This window comes from Barbatula barbatula (assembly GCF_947034865.1).
Source record: "Barbatula barbatula genome assembly, chromosome: 14".
NCBI lineage: Eukaryota > Metazoa > Chordata > Actinopteri > Cypriniformes > Nemacheilidae > Barbatula > Barbatula barbatula.
In genome coordinates, this window is record NC_136777.1 from 9068226 (window position 1) to 9085387 (window position 17162).

At 37.5% G+C, this 17162-nt stretch overlaps 2 protein-coding genes across 2 annotated transcripts in view; both read right to left on the reverse strand.

The window, feature by feature from the left end:
• Window positions 1–324: 324 nt before the first annotated feature.
• Window positions 325–3115, reverse strand: LOC306903996 (uncharacterized protein). The gene is made up of 4 exons (XM_079473591.1): window positions 2396–3115; window positions 1837–2054; window positions 1494–1653; window positions 325–1277 (listed from the first exon to the last, which is right to left on the reverse strand). The coding sequence occupies exons 1-4, from the start codon at window positions 2646–2648 to the stop codon at window positions 1069–1071; spliced, it is 840 nt and encodes a 279-aa protein (XP_079329717.1). The 5' UTR covers window positions 2649–3115; the 3' UTR covers window positions 325–1068.
• Window positions 3116–3349: 234 nt separating this feature from the next.
• slc24a3 (solute carrier family 24 member 3) overlaps window positions 3350–17162 on the reverse strand; it is a 64142-nt gene continuing 50329 nt past the window's right edge. Inside the window, exons 4-17 of the mRNA XM_079473590.1 lie at window positions 14618–14692; window positions 14460–14544; window positions 14259–14362; window positions 10220–10294; window positions 9274–9299; window positions 9115–9168; window positions 8896–9023; window positions 8611–8771; window positions 8279–8531; window positions 7984–8150; window positions 7778–7892; window positions 7551–7663; window positions 6803–6868; window positions 3350–6707 (exon numbers count right to left, since the gene is read on the reverse strand). Of these exons, the coding sequence (XP_079329716.1) occupies window positions 6558–6707; window positions 6803–6868; window positions 7551–7663; window positions 7778–7892; window positions 7984–8150; window positions 8279–8531; window positions 8611–8771; window positions 8896–9023; window positions 9115–9168; window positions 9274–9299; window positions 10220–10294; window positions 14259–14362; window positions 14460–14544; window positions 14618–14692 (1572 nt within the window). The 3' untranslated portion in view covers window positions 3350–6557. The remainder of the gene's footprint in view (window positions 6708–6802; window positions 6869–7550; window positions 7664–7777; window positions 7893–7983; window positions 8151–8278; window positions 8532–8610; window positions 8772–8895; window positions 9024–9114; window positions 9169–9273; window positions 9300–10219; window positions 10295–14258; window positions 14363–14459; window positions 14545–14617; window positions 14693–17162) is intronic.

The following is a 17162-nucleotide window of genomic DNA, read 5'->3' on the forward strand; positions in this document are numbered from 1 at the left end:
ATTGATGCTAACCCGAGCAACATGAAAGAACCGGAAATCAGTGGAAAACTATCTGAGATTGCAGTTCCAACATGAAAAAAAACCAATACAAAATAATAAACCATCGGCTGTTTGCCATTATAACGAGATAAAAATATTCCCTGAAGTGTGTTTGGGTCTTGTTCCAGTAGGATTGAATGGTCTTCTATTTGTTTTCATTAGCCAGGTAACATCCCACCAAAAGAACACAACATAAGACCCACAGAGATATATACTATAATTCATACCATTAAATCCATTAGTTTTTTAAGCATAGTTGACAAAAAACTGAAAATAAACATAAATGTCTATCGAAATATATGACCCATGTTTATTTATTTAATTGTTTAAGGACTGCATCTATAAAAATAGGTAGGGTTACAAAATCATTACGATTGACTGTTTTTCTGATACAGATCAATTGAAAAAACTCCAGGTTGAAAGAATTTCAAAGAGAATTCAAAGAGTTTTATTAATCTCAACACCAATCATTTGAAAACGATATGCTGATACAGATACCTGTGATGTCATTCCTAATAAATCCTTCGTTTTAATGTTTTTTATGGCAGTAAAAAGCTTTTGAATTCAGCTTTAGAATTTTGTACTTGTTACGAAAAAAAAATTGGTGATTATTACTACCCCATATAAGAATTGATAAATCTGCAGTATATATTACCTCTGTTTATCCTCTTTAATCTTCTGTCTGTAACTCACTGTGTGTGCGTGTTTCGCCTGACTACAAAACCTATATCAAAAAGCAACTTGAAATTATCTGGCACCTGTGATTCAATGGAAATACATCAAATGTTCCTGGGGCTTATAATAAAGATCATAACATACCCATTACTAGGATCTATACATCTATAGCCCCAGTAACAAAACTATATTTTAATAATTTCATGTGTATTTATTACACAGCAAGTAGTCAAGACTACACAGTATGTAATAGGAATAAAAACATTTTCACCTACAGTGTAACCCTTCAAGCTCTTGTCGATTTTTGATTTACTTAGTCCACCTTCCCACATAGATGGGCCTTTTTTAATGCTTCTATATTGAATCCTGAACCTCCACAGATTGCAGGTTACAGTCCTCCAAAGTACTGTGATATTTGGGACACATGAATTCAACAGGCTTCAAGTGCTGTCTTCGTCCACTTCCTCTCTGTCTGAAAGGGGCAAACCGCAACCATTTCTTCACTACATCAGCAAACTGGTGGTGTGTTGCCTCCTTTCCTACAGGTGTCCTCTTCAAAGCACCTGCGGAGAACAGAGTAAACCAAAGATCTTTCTTTTAAACATTATAGACAAATTGTTGACTTACAGTATGTGAGGGAAGTAAAACCCCCATGACAGCATTCTAACTTGCTTATTTGACCATGCCAGAGTACCTTTTGACTGCAAATACTGTACAGTCCCTTGTTCTTGTCAAAAAGGCAATGCAGGTATCAAAATATAATTTTAAAGATTGCTTACGGAATAAAACACCCTGCAGTCTGGTGTTTCTGAAGCTTCTTTTCTGTCCCCTGCCAACCCAGTTGAGCTCTGAGCCCAAATCATAAGAGAGAACGGCGTGCATGAGCCGCCGAACCGCGTCATCTACCGTGGCTCCACCCATGCGTGAGAGGTGTGACACCTATGGAATATTAAAACATGAATTAAATTACAAAAAAGATCAACGTTTACAGAGTAACAACCTGTAAATAATGTGTTATTATAGAACCCGTGTACAGAGTACAGCATCCCGTCTTCTATGTAAACCTGTGTTTGCTATTTGTGAAATTTCATAACAACGATATTTTATTTTATCAGTGAGTACCATTCTCCTCTGTGCTTCAGAATCTTCTAAATGTCGTTCTGTTTTATCAAGCTGTTCCATTGTCAGTAGTGGCAGATCCATGTCCAGCTCTTCTTCCTCTTCTTCACACACCTGTCCATGAACCCTGGCCTGCAGATCTTTCAAGACTGCCCACTGCCTCTGTTGCTCCTCCTTAATCTCAATAAGGAGAGATATGATTTGTCTATAGGCTGCTGTCTCTGTAGTCGAAAAACAAAACAAAACATGGTTTAGGTTTTAGAAGGAGGAGATACAGACAGACAGACAGACATGCCTGTGGTATTCTTCATTTAAAAACTTATTTTGGATAGATGCATCTTAATCCGATGTAAATGTAGATTGATATTTAGTAGTTAGAAATATATTTTACATTTTAATTTCACTGGCATTTCAATATCTGCTATTATTCATCCATAGCATTTAAGTAAACCTTGTTATAACGTTTAAATGTGATCATATTTTATACCTATACAGATTTTCACTTACTGAAGGAAAATGAATAGACTAAAGTTTTATGTTACGATCATCTTCACCGCCTAACCTGGTGGTGATGTTTCCTCCTCGTGCATGCATTTCACCGTCATCGCTGCAGTTTTGAAGGACTCTGAATCCGCGTGGAAGTTCATCTCAGCCCGTCCCGTGATGTCTCCTGAGCTGTTGCCGCTCGGCAGAGGATGCATGTTTTCTGAGGGTCCCTGGACTGTCCCCACTGCCATGTCTTCCTGCTTGTTCACCAGACCCTCCGCCCGTCTGTTTACGGCCCAGTCTGAGCAACTTACATTGTTTGCTTCCATTTATAGAAGCGCTGGTTTAATGTGAATTTACCGCAGAATTAAACACTGGATCTGATTCTTAATTAAAAATGCGATATTTTAGAGAAATATGCGGAAATGCTAAACAAAGCGTTTCCCAGCGAGCGCGCGTACCACGTTACAGCAACGTCACAGTAACGTTGGCGGAACATTGAGGCACCTAAATGAACTACAATTCCCACACGCCGGTGACGTCACTGGGCATTTTTTAGATAGCGTTCAGTTTAATACGCGAAAGACTAATAAAATTAACACAGCAGTAAATTCATTTATAGTCGATTGTATCAGGCATTATAATGTTTACAGAAACCTGTAAAAAAGTATTTGTACATTTTCTAACAAGCAACATTTGGTTTATTTAATATTCAATGGCATGGTCCCCCTATAATGTAGACTTTTAAGGAGTCGTTCACCTTCAAAAGGAACATTCTGTCATCATTTACACGCCATCTTGTCATTTCAATTCTGTATTATTTTCTTTCTTCTGCAGAATATTTTGGAAAATGTTTTAAAAATGCCTTCAAAAAATCTTTAAAAAATATTAAACATGGACACAAAACACCACAAGAATAATTTTTTAGGAATATGAAACAGTAGGAGCCCCTTTGACGTCTCGCCATATCATTTTGGCACCACCCCTGTAGTTCGAGACATTTTTAATGATGACAACAACGCTTAATTCAGCAAAGATCGTTTTAATTATGATAAAAATGTACTCTGATATACAACTTAAACACCTGAAGAAAAAAAGTTTAGTACATAAAGCCAACCACCGTTCTTTAAATGAATCCTGAACTGCAGAAGACATCAGTAACTCTGAAATAAATATCTGCTTTATGCTGTCATTGAAGAGTTCTCTTAAAATGAAAAACCAAACATGCAATAATCTAAAAGGTCTAATTCCACAGCTGTATGTCCAGTGCTCAACAATGTGTAATAGTAATAAACAAATAATTTATTATATTTAATGTCCCATGCAATTTTGCAAACCAAGGGTGTAAAACCCTGAACACAACGACATCAAAAATAAAGAATAAAGGACCCAAACATTGTACAGTATCTATGAAAATAGAATCAACAGATATACAGGCGAGGACAAAAATGAATGTATATTTATGTACATCAACAATGCAATCAACCTGTAAAAGTCACATTTTTGTTTCAAATATGCCTGAATCAATGAAGAAATATCAGCAGACAAGAAAATGAAATACGAACGAAACCTGTCTACTTGTGGGCTAATTGGTTGTGCATGCCCTCATTTTTTTATTATTATTATTATTGTTATTATTTGTGCGTAAAAATGAACAGCAAGACTTCTAAAAGTGAACTTTGTTCAGTGTCTAATAATAAATTAATTTGTAGACTATTATTTTAACATACGGCTGAAATTGCAATAAACACAAAGTTTCAGAATGTTTTCAGAATCTCCCACAACCCAGCAGACAGCAGTGGTCTGACTTGAAAGTATGACAATGTAGCAGAAATTCTGTAGTCAATCCTACTGCATCTCAAAGCCTCGCTTTTTACTTTCCTTAGAGTCCACACAGATTTACTGAAATACTTATATAGCATATATGACTCAAGAATGTGATGGATCATGTTCAGAATGAACAAGAAAAAATATAAAAAATGTAACAAATCTAAATATTATTGCATGTCTTTTATTTCTTTCAAAGAAACACACACTTTTAATAAAACCCTGCCTTGCTGACATTGTTCTTATAATTACCTGCTTAATGAAGAATAATTACCTACCAATCTTCATCACCCAACCCCCTCTCCATAAAGTACACTCTACTTGGATTAAACCTAGTTTATTTGAACTAGAAACAGCACATTGCTTAAATCTTAGACCTGCTGGGTTTTTTTTGGGGGGGGGCAACTAGGCCTCAGTTTTTATCATGAGCTCTTCTTTCTCCATAATGAACTACAAAATGGAATTGCTTCTATAATCTCTGCCAGCATTTTGTATCTGTGATAAATGTAATATACTATAAACTGTGTCTTTGACTTTGACTTGAAACCATGCTGACGGTAAAGTGACAAATTGTTGATATTTATGAGCTAAAGAATATGTTCACTTGAAGCACACCTTACAGACTTTTAAAAGCATTTCTAAACATTTCGCGATACAAAATACAAAGTTGCTTTGTGATAAAAATATTTTGCAATACTCTTCCAGATATGTTTCTATTTCACCTAAATTCTATTCTTAAAATATGACAGACAAAACAACCAGTTTTAGCCAGTGCATAAAACCCAAATTCCCTGTAATGTGCCTTCAGACTAGAAAACCTGCATGAACTAGACTAAAACAGTCCATAGATTCGCTACCTTGTCAACTCACTAAAAACCTCTATAATGTGAGAGAACAAATAGAAACTTGAAAGTTCACACATATTGTGCCACAGTTAAAAGCTTACAGCTGTGATCAGATATGCACAGAAACAGAGGCTTACAAGAATTTAAAGTGGCCTTTTAAAATATACCAACAATTGAGCTACCGCGACTTACAAAAGCGCACATAAGCTCCAACTCTAAATGCGGCATGCTAACAAAAAGTGACCTGACCTATTATACAGGAAATTTCCAAATGTACATCCTACTTAAAACAGACTCTCGGTTACACAGACGTTAGCTTCATTTTACCAGGACACGTTTCCTGCTAATCAGCTGCTTCATCCAGGCGCACTCCATCCATTCACTCTGAAAAGGGAATGGGCCGTTTCTACATGTCAAAACAGTTAAGTATAAAATATATACTGTATATTCCTTACTTGCCTGCCAAAGTGTTAAGTGTTCAAAAATGTCCTCTGTAATTACCTATCATGTCATGTCACACATATATCAAATAGTAGAAACTGATTTATGTTTTGAGTCAAAGGTGCATCTAAAGGGTGCATCAAATATTCCGAAACGAAGAAATCCAGTAGAAAAAGCTTGCACGCAAGCTCTGCAGGACTAAAGGTTGACTGGTTGAACGGTCTGTTCTTTGGGACAGCTGTGGGTTGGTTTCGTTTCAGTATGTCAAGGAAAGTAATGTGCATAAATAGTTTTCAATAAATTAATAAATAAACATTTCTCTGTTTCAGTATATACAGAGTGTTAGAGTCCTAAACATAAACACATCTATAGAAACCCATTATATCACACAAGATAAACGTAGATGTTCATGGTATGTGGTAGAGTTCCAACATGTTTTTACACACAGGTGCAAACAAACGCCCGCTGTCTCCGCTAAAAAGTGGTGCAAATATTTTCGACTGAAATTGATCTGATATGATCTATCTTCTTCATTTTCTCCTCTGAAAAGTAAACGCTTTCTCAAATGCGGAGGGATCAATGACCTCAGATCCGCTAGATCGTTCTGTGATATGCAGGTGGAAGGTAGTGACTTGTGTAATGCCCAAATTAAACCGGAGGATTCACCACTTCGGCACCGTACTCACTATAGGTCACCAGTACCTTTCAGCATAATAATAAATCTATATTTTACCAATATTATTTAAAAGTCCTCTTCAGTCCATTAGCAGCTATTTAAACAAATCCCATCATAAAATACATTTAGATCATCTTCTTTAAATATGTAATATGCAAAATATTTAAAAGAAATAAAGTATTCACATCAATCCAGGCAGTAGTCATCTTTTATCTTTCCCCGTCAGAAGATATTGGTCAACCGGACCGTTCTTCAAAACACAAATGCTCTCATCTCCTCTCTGTCCTATAACACAGACCTAAAGACTCCATCCATGTACCCATTGTAAAGAAAAATCTAGATCAATAAATAAATATTCCTTCAGAACTAGAGCCGGTCTGTCTCTGATCGAGAACTTGTGCCATTGTCCTTGCAAGGTCAAAGAAAGAGTGCTGAGACTCGTCATTATCTCATTCTTCACGGCAGGTGGGCAGATTGACAAAGGTGAATACGTTGAACTCAATGAGGATGGAAAAACACAGGAAGACAGCGTACATCATCAAACAAAAGAAACCCAACCGTCTGTCCAGCTTCCACTTATTCAAATGTACAGAGACAACCTGAGTGAGAGAGAAAGAGTCAATAAAGAGATCAAACAACTTTCTTGCTTTGCATAAACACATGAGCGACATTCAAGTGATTGCTTTAGACGTACCGTGAGAAAAACAGATGCCAACAGCAACCCGACCGAGTAAATGAGACCTTTACTGCTCAGGTGAATCTGGGCAGAAAAGTGATTTAGTAAGTATGTTAAAACTTATGCAAATAGAGATTGTTGGAAGATCATTTTAGACAAAGACTTTTTGTTTATGTTACTTAGACAGGGAAAAATGTTCTCCTGCACTCAACATGTGCGATCAATTTAGGCCAGAGGTAGACAAACATGTAGTCTACACAAAGATTTGATTAATGAAAATTTCCACTTGTGTGCTTCCTCCCACAAAAAAAATTCATAACTGCACATAATATATAATGCAAACTTCTAAGCAGATCTAGTCTGGATAGAGATTTTAAAAATCTGAACTGATTTATTTTAAACTAGACTTCATACACTTGCGGACTTATTGACAGTTTCAGATAAAACACAGGAACTGATCAAATACGCAGACTGGCAAAGACTTTCTGTAACAAGTCCAGACTGAAAATCTGGGCAAAATCTGAGCAAAAGTCTTGTAGTGTATTTTAGCCTTAATGTGATTTGCACACTTGAACACTGCCAACAAACCTGTCTTGTAAACAAAATATTATTCTTTTAAAACAACCAACCCTTAGGTACTGCAGCTGGGGTTATATAGCAAAGAAAATATAATAGAAAAAATTATTGAATATTTATTGTTTATGTCATTGCTCATTCAGCGTTTGGAAGTTTATCATTAAAAATAAAGAGCAAATGATTTGCTTACTGTGGAGCCATAGCTAATAGCTAAAGTCTTGATGGTCCAGGGCAGACCAAGACCAATCAGGATATCAAACACATTACTGCCAATGGAGTTGGATACAGCCATGTCACCCATCCCTGAAAAACATTGAGAAGTTGAGAGATCTGACAGCTGAGAATCATCACGGAAGGTTTTGTTTTATTGTAAGAGCCTTGCAAACATAGAAACCGTTTCAAATGAGTTGTTCCTACCTTGCCGTGCCACAATAAGGCTGGCCAAGCAATCAGGAACACTGGTGCCAGCAGCCAAGAAAGTGATCCCCATTATGACATCAGGGATGCCCATAGTGTAACCAATCACTGTGACCTGTGACCAGAGTTTCACTAAACCACTGAGCATTAACAGATGATTATTAAGAAGTTTGCATTTGTGTGGGGAAACAACAGGATTATCTTACCATCCACACCATGATGTAAGAGAAGAACGCTATCCAGAGGGTGGATAGGATGAAGGTGACCATGTACCAGCGCTCCCAGCGGGGTGTGGCACAGTTGGGCACAGTGAAGAACAGCAGCAGACTCAGTGGCCAGGCCAGCAGCCACTTTAGCTTATTAAGGCCACCACCTGCACATCATCAAATATTTTGGAACATTAGATATTCAGAAGATATATTTTTTAACATATTAGGAAAACGTGTTTGTAGTTCAATATTAGTTGTTAAAAACAGTATAAATCAGAACAAAGGAATGTACCGGGGCAGCGGAATGGCACGTAGGGTCCCTCATTCCCATCCTCCTCCTCTTCCTCATCATCATTCTCGTTGTTCTCATTGTCCTCGTTTTCTGTATCAATGCCAGCTTCAGGTCCTCCCCTGTCGTCGTCATGGTGAACTCCCTTACGCCCATTCAGTCCCGCCAGTCCATTTTCCACCCCGCGTTTTCCTGGGATCTTCACTGTCACATCTGAATCCCCGTTACTAAAGCGGCTATTTATTAGACGTTGCCTCTGCAGTCACAAACACAAACCATTAGTTTCATTTACGCAAGTGTAAAGGTACTTGTGCTCAGGTGTTTCTAATACTGACCTCTGTGATGAGCATTCGGGAGGCCATTGTGAGACGTGTGCGGGGTGAGAAGTGGCTGGTGATCATGATTCTCATTCCGGCCTCAGAGAAGGTCAGCTGGTGAGGGTATGCAGAGAGGAGTTCATCCACCATCAGCACTGATGGTTTTCTTTGGAAATTTGCTAAAAGGAGCAGAAAAACAATATGTATATTAATACAGTATGTGCATTCTAGGTATTACCATAAAATGGTATTATACTGTGAGATTTAATAGTATTGACACATTACAAACACCATTACGTTCACCTTTCTTAAGCAGCACAACGGTAGCATCACACCCGTCGTCGATGTCTGTGTTACTCGCTGTGCCATTACCCAGATTTCCCGAGTTCTTTTTCCGTCGTTCTATATAGTTTACCACCCGTGAGTTCAATCTGTTAAACACAGAATAAAATAAGCGAAAATTTGATTCACTGGCATCAAGTAATAAATACTTGTAATAGTGGAAAATGTTCACCAACTTACTTCATTATTATAATGTAAACTAGGTACATCAATACCAGGATGAGTGATTCCCACCTGAAAAACAAGATACATCTACATGAAAAACAAGATACATCTACATGTAACTGAATCAAACACAGAATGTGAATGAACTGTGAAATGAAAAGTGAATAATCCTACCATGTCACTTTCTCGTCATAGATGAACTTGAAAGGAAAAACAGAGCAAAATTAAAACTAAAAATAAACATTTCGGTACATCTCCGCTGTACTGTCTCTAACTCACCACCAGTGGGCAAGCTTAGCTAACTGTAATACAGGCCTTCATTTTTTTATTCTGAGATGAATGCTAATGTTTCCATGATGCTTCCTTCAATGTAAACAACTGAGCACCTTGTACCTATTTTGTACTTGTTTGGGTGAAAAGTTTCAATCCAAAATAAACATGAACTCTAGAATGTCTTAGAAGTTGGTATGTCCCCCTATGGCTTTAATAACAGAATGCACTTTAGCTGGCATGAACAATGGAGTTTGTTTATGATCCACCATACCATCTGTTATTCCAGCAAATACAAAGGAGTTAACATTGTCAAAACTACAAGTGTGCCTCATTGTAGAGAATGTTAATGACTTATTCCTTTTCATAATGATATCCGTAACTTAAAAATTGTAAATGAAAATAAAATCCTATTAATATTTTTTATTATGTTACAAACAAAGACATCTTGCAGGTTATGTACAGGATATGCAATCAACCTGGTGAGATGGTCACACCAAAATAGAGTCATATTCATGCATATTCATACCTGAAGAGGCTTTCACGTATTTCAATGCAAATCAGACGCTGTTCTATGCTTTAATTGGAAAGCGTTACTGTTCAATACCTTCTGTATTTAAATTCGATTTTTAATAATGTGCTTTGAGTAACAGCTCTATTACTCAGGGTGTTCTAGGTGCATGTTTGTTGTCCCTCCGAGTTTGGATCTCAAGCAGAGTGTGGGCAAATAAGAGGCCTGCGATGCAGGCCGCGAGCCCCACAGGAGAGCCACTTGGTTCTCCTCTCCAACTGCATGAGGAGACCTACAGGCTTTACGGGAGCAAGATAAGCCACTTCGAGTTCTACTCACCACGATCAGAGTGGCCACTGAGATAGTGTAGTATGTGGAGTCTCTCATTAGTGTCCAGCAGGAGAGCTGTACTGCCTGTATCGACATGGGAGAGAAGGCAAGGATAAGCAATGAAGAAACAACATACCCAGCAAAACACACCTGAAGGCAAGTAAGAGAGATAAAGTGGGTGAAGCCAGTCTCAGGGGGTTTCAAAACTTAATCTAAAAATGAAATTCCACCATACTCCTCGATGAACTACATATTTTTGTGGTGACAGAAATCATTTACATTGAGGGAAATAATGATTTGATCCACTAATGATTGTGTAAGTTTCCTGCCTGCTTACAATGAAATGAAGGGTCTATAATTGTTATGGTAGGTTCATTGACCATTATATATATTTATTTTCCCCAGATTCTTCTAGGATAAAGGATATCAATTTATTTGCATTTCAGTCAGTGAAATAAGTATTTGATTCCCTACCAACTAGCAAGAATTCTGACTCCACAGATTGGTTATGTGCCTTTATGGACCACGGATTTGTCCCGTCACTTTAATAAAGTACTCCTAAGTCAGCATGTTATGTATATAAAAGATGCCTGCCAACAGAATCTGTATCTTCCATTTAAACCTCTCCACCACCATGGTGAAGACCAAATAAGTTTCAAAGGATGTCAGGGACAAGATTGTAGACCTTCACCAACCTTGAATAGGCAACAGACAGAAGCTTGGTGAGAAGGAGACATTTGTTGGTGCTATTACATATATTATTATGCACCGTAAAATCTTGGACGAGAACCTCCTCCCCTTAACTAGATCACTGAAGATGGATGTGGATGTACCTTTAACATGACAAAGACCCAAAACATTTGTCAAGACAACCAAAAAGTGGCTTAAGGAGAAGCACATTAAATGTCCTAGCCAGTCTCTAAGGCCCTAGTCCAATAGAAAATGGACTAAAATGTATCTTGACGCAAACCTACTGACCAACTATCAGAAATGTCTTACCTCTGTGCTTGCCAACAGGGGTCTGTTCAACAAGTACAAAGTTATGTTTTGCTCGAGGATCAAATATTTATTTAACTGACTGAAATGCAAATCAATGTATAAGCTTTATATAACTTTTTTGGGATATTCTGTCTCCATCAGTTAAAATAAACCAACCATAAAAATGATAGACCCTTAATTTCTTTGTAAGCAGGCAAACCTACAAAATCAGCAGTGGATCAAATCATTATTTCCCTCACTGTAGGCCCAAAGTTAAATGACAAATCAGAGGATATCAACCAGGCCCTAACAATGACCCTACAAACAGTTGAAAATGTGTCTGTGAATTATAAATATTCGTCCCTGTGAAGGAAACTACATGCGCCACAAAACATAATTCAACATAAAAAAAAGCTCCTTCTCTGCGCGAGCATAAATCTTCTCCAATCTGATTGTTTTAAAGGATTTTAAAATACTCTTGTGATGCCTTTACGTCTGTACTTTGAATGTCATGCCTTTATCCTGTTATGTGTGGGATAAGGTGTGGGAATTTGAGGTGCATGACACAAAGAATAGATGGAGTGATGGAAATGAATGCGGGGAACCATATATGGACATGACTTCCTGTGCCAAATTCCGCTGATTGTGTCATGTTGTGGAGCGTGCTTCTGCTATAAAAAGCAATTCTCTACGTCAGAGTGTCGGAAGCGACGCACAATTGCTCGCGCCAGCACAGCTTAACCTTCACCGCAGGTAACGCTCGTCGTTTTGTGTTTCCGTGGCAACCAGAAGCTCTATTGTTGCAGATGTGTTTTTCCTTCACTCTGATAGACTGTGCATAAGTGTGTTAGTGTCTTATGGACTTGTGCCATTTTTGGAATGATTTACTGGCATCACTGATATAGGACTCGAATTTTATTAAGTAGAAAGAAAACATCCAGATATTAAAGCGAGTGTATAAAGACACCAATAGTCCACACAAACCGTACTCGTAATGTTTTTATAGCAAAATTCTTGTGGAATTCGTGCACAGATGAATATTGTTCGTTGACATTATTGTTAAGTGTAGCCTGGGTGCATTAATAAAGAATTACATTCATGTGTGTGGTCACAGGTGGATGTGCATAAGTATTTTTTTTCTTTAAACCTTGGGTCATCTAAGTTAAACATTTTAAAAAGAACACAAACTTTACATGTTTTTGTTAAAGCTGTGCAGACAAATTCAGGAATTCCAAACATTAACATGAGGAAAAAGGAAATAATGTGTGCTTTGGATCAACAAAATTGGGAAGCATCAAATATTTTTGTTACATGTTATGATTTAAATGGTTTAATTGTAATAATGAACACAGTTTTTGATATACTGGTAAGGTAGCCACATGTAATGTATAGTAAAATAATAATAGTAGTATAAAACCATCTATGAGAGTCTCAGGAGGTTAAACCAACAGAGTATGAATGACCGAATGAAGTGGAAAGCAAAGAAGCAGATAAAAGACAAAGTAACACCACAGCTGACATGAATGACCTCATCAGCTTCCCTTTATTGACCCCTGGGAGCAGTCTGCCCTCTTCTCAGTGTCAGTGTGTGCTCAGTAATGGCTTTATTAAAGCAAGAGGTTTAAGGTGGGTGCATCTGTCTTCTTCACGTGACATACTCTCACAGATGCTGACAATTCATCATGGTTGCACACTACATTTTCTTAAGGAAAATAATGTCTTATTTGCAGAAGGGATAACGGGTTGAGGCTGACTTGTCAGCAATCAACTTATCAGTTTATGTAGTTTCTATACATAATTTCACACATACAGGTATACATTTCTATACAGTACAGCCGCAAAAAATAAGAGTTAATTATTTTAAACAATGTAGTATTATGTGTTTAGGTAAAATTAAAATTTTTGTTTTATTCTGTGAACCACTAACAAATAAAAGTTAGGGATCTTTCAAATAAAGATATATCGTTTCGATAATCGATATATCATTTCGATAATCGATATATCGTTTCGAAAATTAAAACTGGAGAAAAATAACAGAAAAGATGCTCCGCCTTTTTTTAGACCTGAAATACTGCAAAGAAAAAAAGTTCACATTCACTTTTAGCAATACAACAGTCATATTTGTACATTAGGAAAAGTAAAAAAAAAGTTTTTTATGTCATAACCTCGATTTTTATCACAGTTTTCATGTGTCTTGTCCTGCTGTCAGTCTTTCACATTGCTGTTGGATGACTTTGTCTCTCCTGGGGTTTGATTTTGTTGAAATTCAACCGAAACTGGACTGGAATGGCCACATCTACAGTAAAAACTCCAACGTTTAAAAAAGGGATTTTTTCAAAAGGCTCTTAAAGGAAAAGTTCATCTCAAAATAATTTTTTTTTGTCATTTTTAACTCACCCACATGACGTTCAACATGTATTTAGACCTCCTGGCATTTTGTTCTTCGGAACACAAATAAAGACATTTTAGGTGACATCCGAGGGATTTCCAGGCTGCTTCATAGACATCATGGTTATAGTTGTTGTAATGCTTCAGAAAAGTACTAAAGACGTTGTTAAATTGGTCCATCTGCTCACAGTGGCTCAATTTAATTTTTTGAAGCGACCACAATACTTTATGTGCGAAAAACAAACCAAAATAATGACGCTGGGATTTCTTAAAACATGATGAACGTCATGTGGGTGGGTAAAAAACAACACAATTTTGATTTTGAGATTAACTTTTCCTTTAATTTAATGCAGTAACAGTTTTACTTTCAACAATAAACTGATAATTTCTGGCAGAGAATAAATGAATTATATGCAGACCTCCACTATTTAAGAGGACGTTGACAGTTTTGTGCCATAAAAGCCGAAGCTATTTTGCCTCTATCGTATATTTGAATATCTGTCACACTAATAAACGCCTATGCTTTCTTGGACTCAGTCAACAGTATTTCTTTAAATTGTTCACACACACAGACAGATGTCAGTCTGTTGCATTATTCTGTCTTGCACCATTGACCATTTTCAGCAAATTAGACCAAAACAAAAACGCTTTTGTGTGTGTTGACATGTAGAATAATAAGCACCTGTCCAGCAAAGATCCCACACACTCCAATGATACAGAGAATATTGAAGACGGCAGAACCCACGATCGTCCCCACTCCCACGTCTCCTTTAGTGATAAATACACCTGCACAGAAAGAAGAGGAGAGCTCATACACTGCCATGATCTCTCTGGTGTTCAACTGCAATGGTTCTGTTTTCACCAAGGTTATGTAGTACTTTACCTATGACTGAGGTGAAGAGCTCTGGAGCTGAACTCCCTGCAGCCATGAACGTGGCTCCTGCTACATCTTCACTAAGGTGGAGTCGCTAGATGAGAAAGAGCGTGTTCTAAAACATGTGGTGATGCAAAACTGTGGCGGGGAGACAATAAAGATCTTACCTCACAGATCTTCTCAAGAGAGGGCACAAAGTAGTCGTCACACACCAGTGCCAGAGCGTAAAACATATACATAGTCTATAGAGAAAGAGTAAATAGAGAATTAAATAATGTTTAATCCTATGTTTAATGGTGCTTCACCTGGTAACTGTTTACATCCATTTAATCAAAGAAAAAGTTAAAGAAAGGTATTTTATAAAAAATTTTTGGTAAGTGTTCCTTTAAACCGTAGGTAGAGATTAAATCCTCATGTAGCCAAATGAAGTACCCTACCCTGATGATTATGCCTGAGTCTTTAAAGTCAGCTACTTGTTAAGAAGCCCCCGTAAGTTCATAGAAACATTACATAAGAAGCCACCGCAGGAAGAGAGTGAAATCTGTGCAAGGCAAAATTCTTGCGTGAGGGCAGATTTGAGCACATGAGTGTCAACACCATTAAACTCAATCTGAAATCTGCCCTTCAGTGGAACAGTTGTCTACTGGGGCTATTCAGACCTTTTCTTAGAAAGTGTCCTCATGATAGAAAGACACAGCACCTTTGCATGCAGAGCGAGACGGGATAAGGGTTGCCAGCGACGTTTTCTTTTTTTTCGCACAAGCAAACATGTTTTGCATAAAACAGTGTGTGTGTGTGTGGGTGCGTCTATGCTGAGGATTAGTTGACCCGAAATCTGGTGTGTTTAGATGGGTGCGAATCACAGATGTCATGTTCCCTACAGTACATACAAAACATACAGTCACACATATGAGCGTCAACTTGGATGTATAGGCTACTGTATACAAACAAAACACTTTGGGTCCCTGACAATATTACTTATTAAAAATCACATAAATTGAAAAGAACATTGTATTGGAAATGTTATGTGTGTGTTAAATGACTTTGCTGTGGAACTTGCTGTGCAATACATGCAGTAAACGCGCATGAAAACACACAAAGTCAAAACAAACCCCCATCCACCCATGGGACCCGTATGCCAACGGTTTTCCCACCAAACACATTGCCAATCCGTGCATCTTATTCTGCAGCCACAGTGCCACGCTCACATGGCACTCCCGTTACGTAATCCCTCCTCTTACCTTCTCATGCTTCTGTTCTTGACCTTCTGACAAGGCAGAACTGGGCTACCGAAGCCCCTACAGATAAATAAAACATGTAAACAGCTGGAGGGAGTCTTAGAGGTTTTTTTCCATCAGCTTGTACCATACACTTTCTGTGCACATGGGCAACTATCTAAACACGGCATAACAATGCCAACCCTGCAGGGGATTTCGCAGGGAACACAGAGTCCCTGCTTCAGAAGCCACTTCACTTAGACATGCACTCAGATGTAGCCTATGGGGGCAAGACAGCCGCATGCATGATGAAAAGTCACACTGTGATAACTTACAAAGTCAGGGAGGAACATTACGACTAGACGCATTTCTTAGAAGGAACGCTATATGTATATTTACTACTACATTTTGTCAAGGCGTGACTCTCACTCATCATGATTTGTGCTATAATGCTGACTTCCATAAAAACAATTAAGTCTTGATTTTTATCTCATATAAAATCATATAAAATGTCATTGCTCAGAGAAGGCTTTTTTTATAGCTCCAAAGACCTTATCGCTGAAGCTCCTATATGTTTAAGTATCAATTTAGTTCCTTTTAAAATTCTTAATACATACAGGAAGATTATAGAGGTATAACAGCTCAGATCATATGTTACTGGAAATAAAAAATATTTTAATAGGTTATCTAAAAAACAGTGGTTCTCAGACTAGGGGCCGTGGCCCCATGGGGGTCCCCAAGATGGATCCAGGGGGCCACAGATTTTGTTTATTTATCATAGATTACATGCAATCAAATATTTGGTTTTTGGTTCAATTAAAAAAAGGGCCTTACAATGAAATGGTTTGAGAACAAAAGATCTAAAACATGCATGTGACTAAAGATGGCAAGGACTATTTTATTAAATGCATAAGATGCATAGGTGGTTCAGATATAGGAATGATTCAGATATATTCTTTAAAATCTGTATGGTAGCAATATTTACTAACCAGAAACAGTGCAAAACATCAAATGAATAAAGATCTCTTCAAATTCTGATTTGACATGAAGCACATCAGCACAAGAGATATGGTGAGACCACTAGAAACATCTACACTAGAAGAGCAACCGAATATTATTCTTATGAATTACTCAAACACACCTGCTGATCAGAGCAGACTCACAAAATACCATGTGAAGATATTATTGATCGGATAATCAGGAAAACTGATCTTATTTAATTGTTGAATTCAGATAAAAGCATTTAGATGCGGACTGGTCAATGTGCCAAAGACATTCTGTTCAATTTAGTTGAAGTCTGATACTCAGTTCTCTGTTTAAGAACATAGCACATATGTAATAATACCAGACAATTAACACCATTCATTTATATGTGCCAATGAACAAGTTACAATACAGGTAAATTCAAAAGCTGAACGGATGCTTGAATGGAACATGTACTGTACACTTGTGACTTTAAGTGTTCATGCAATTTATAAATAGATTTGAGCATTAA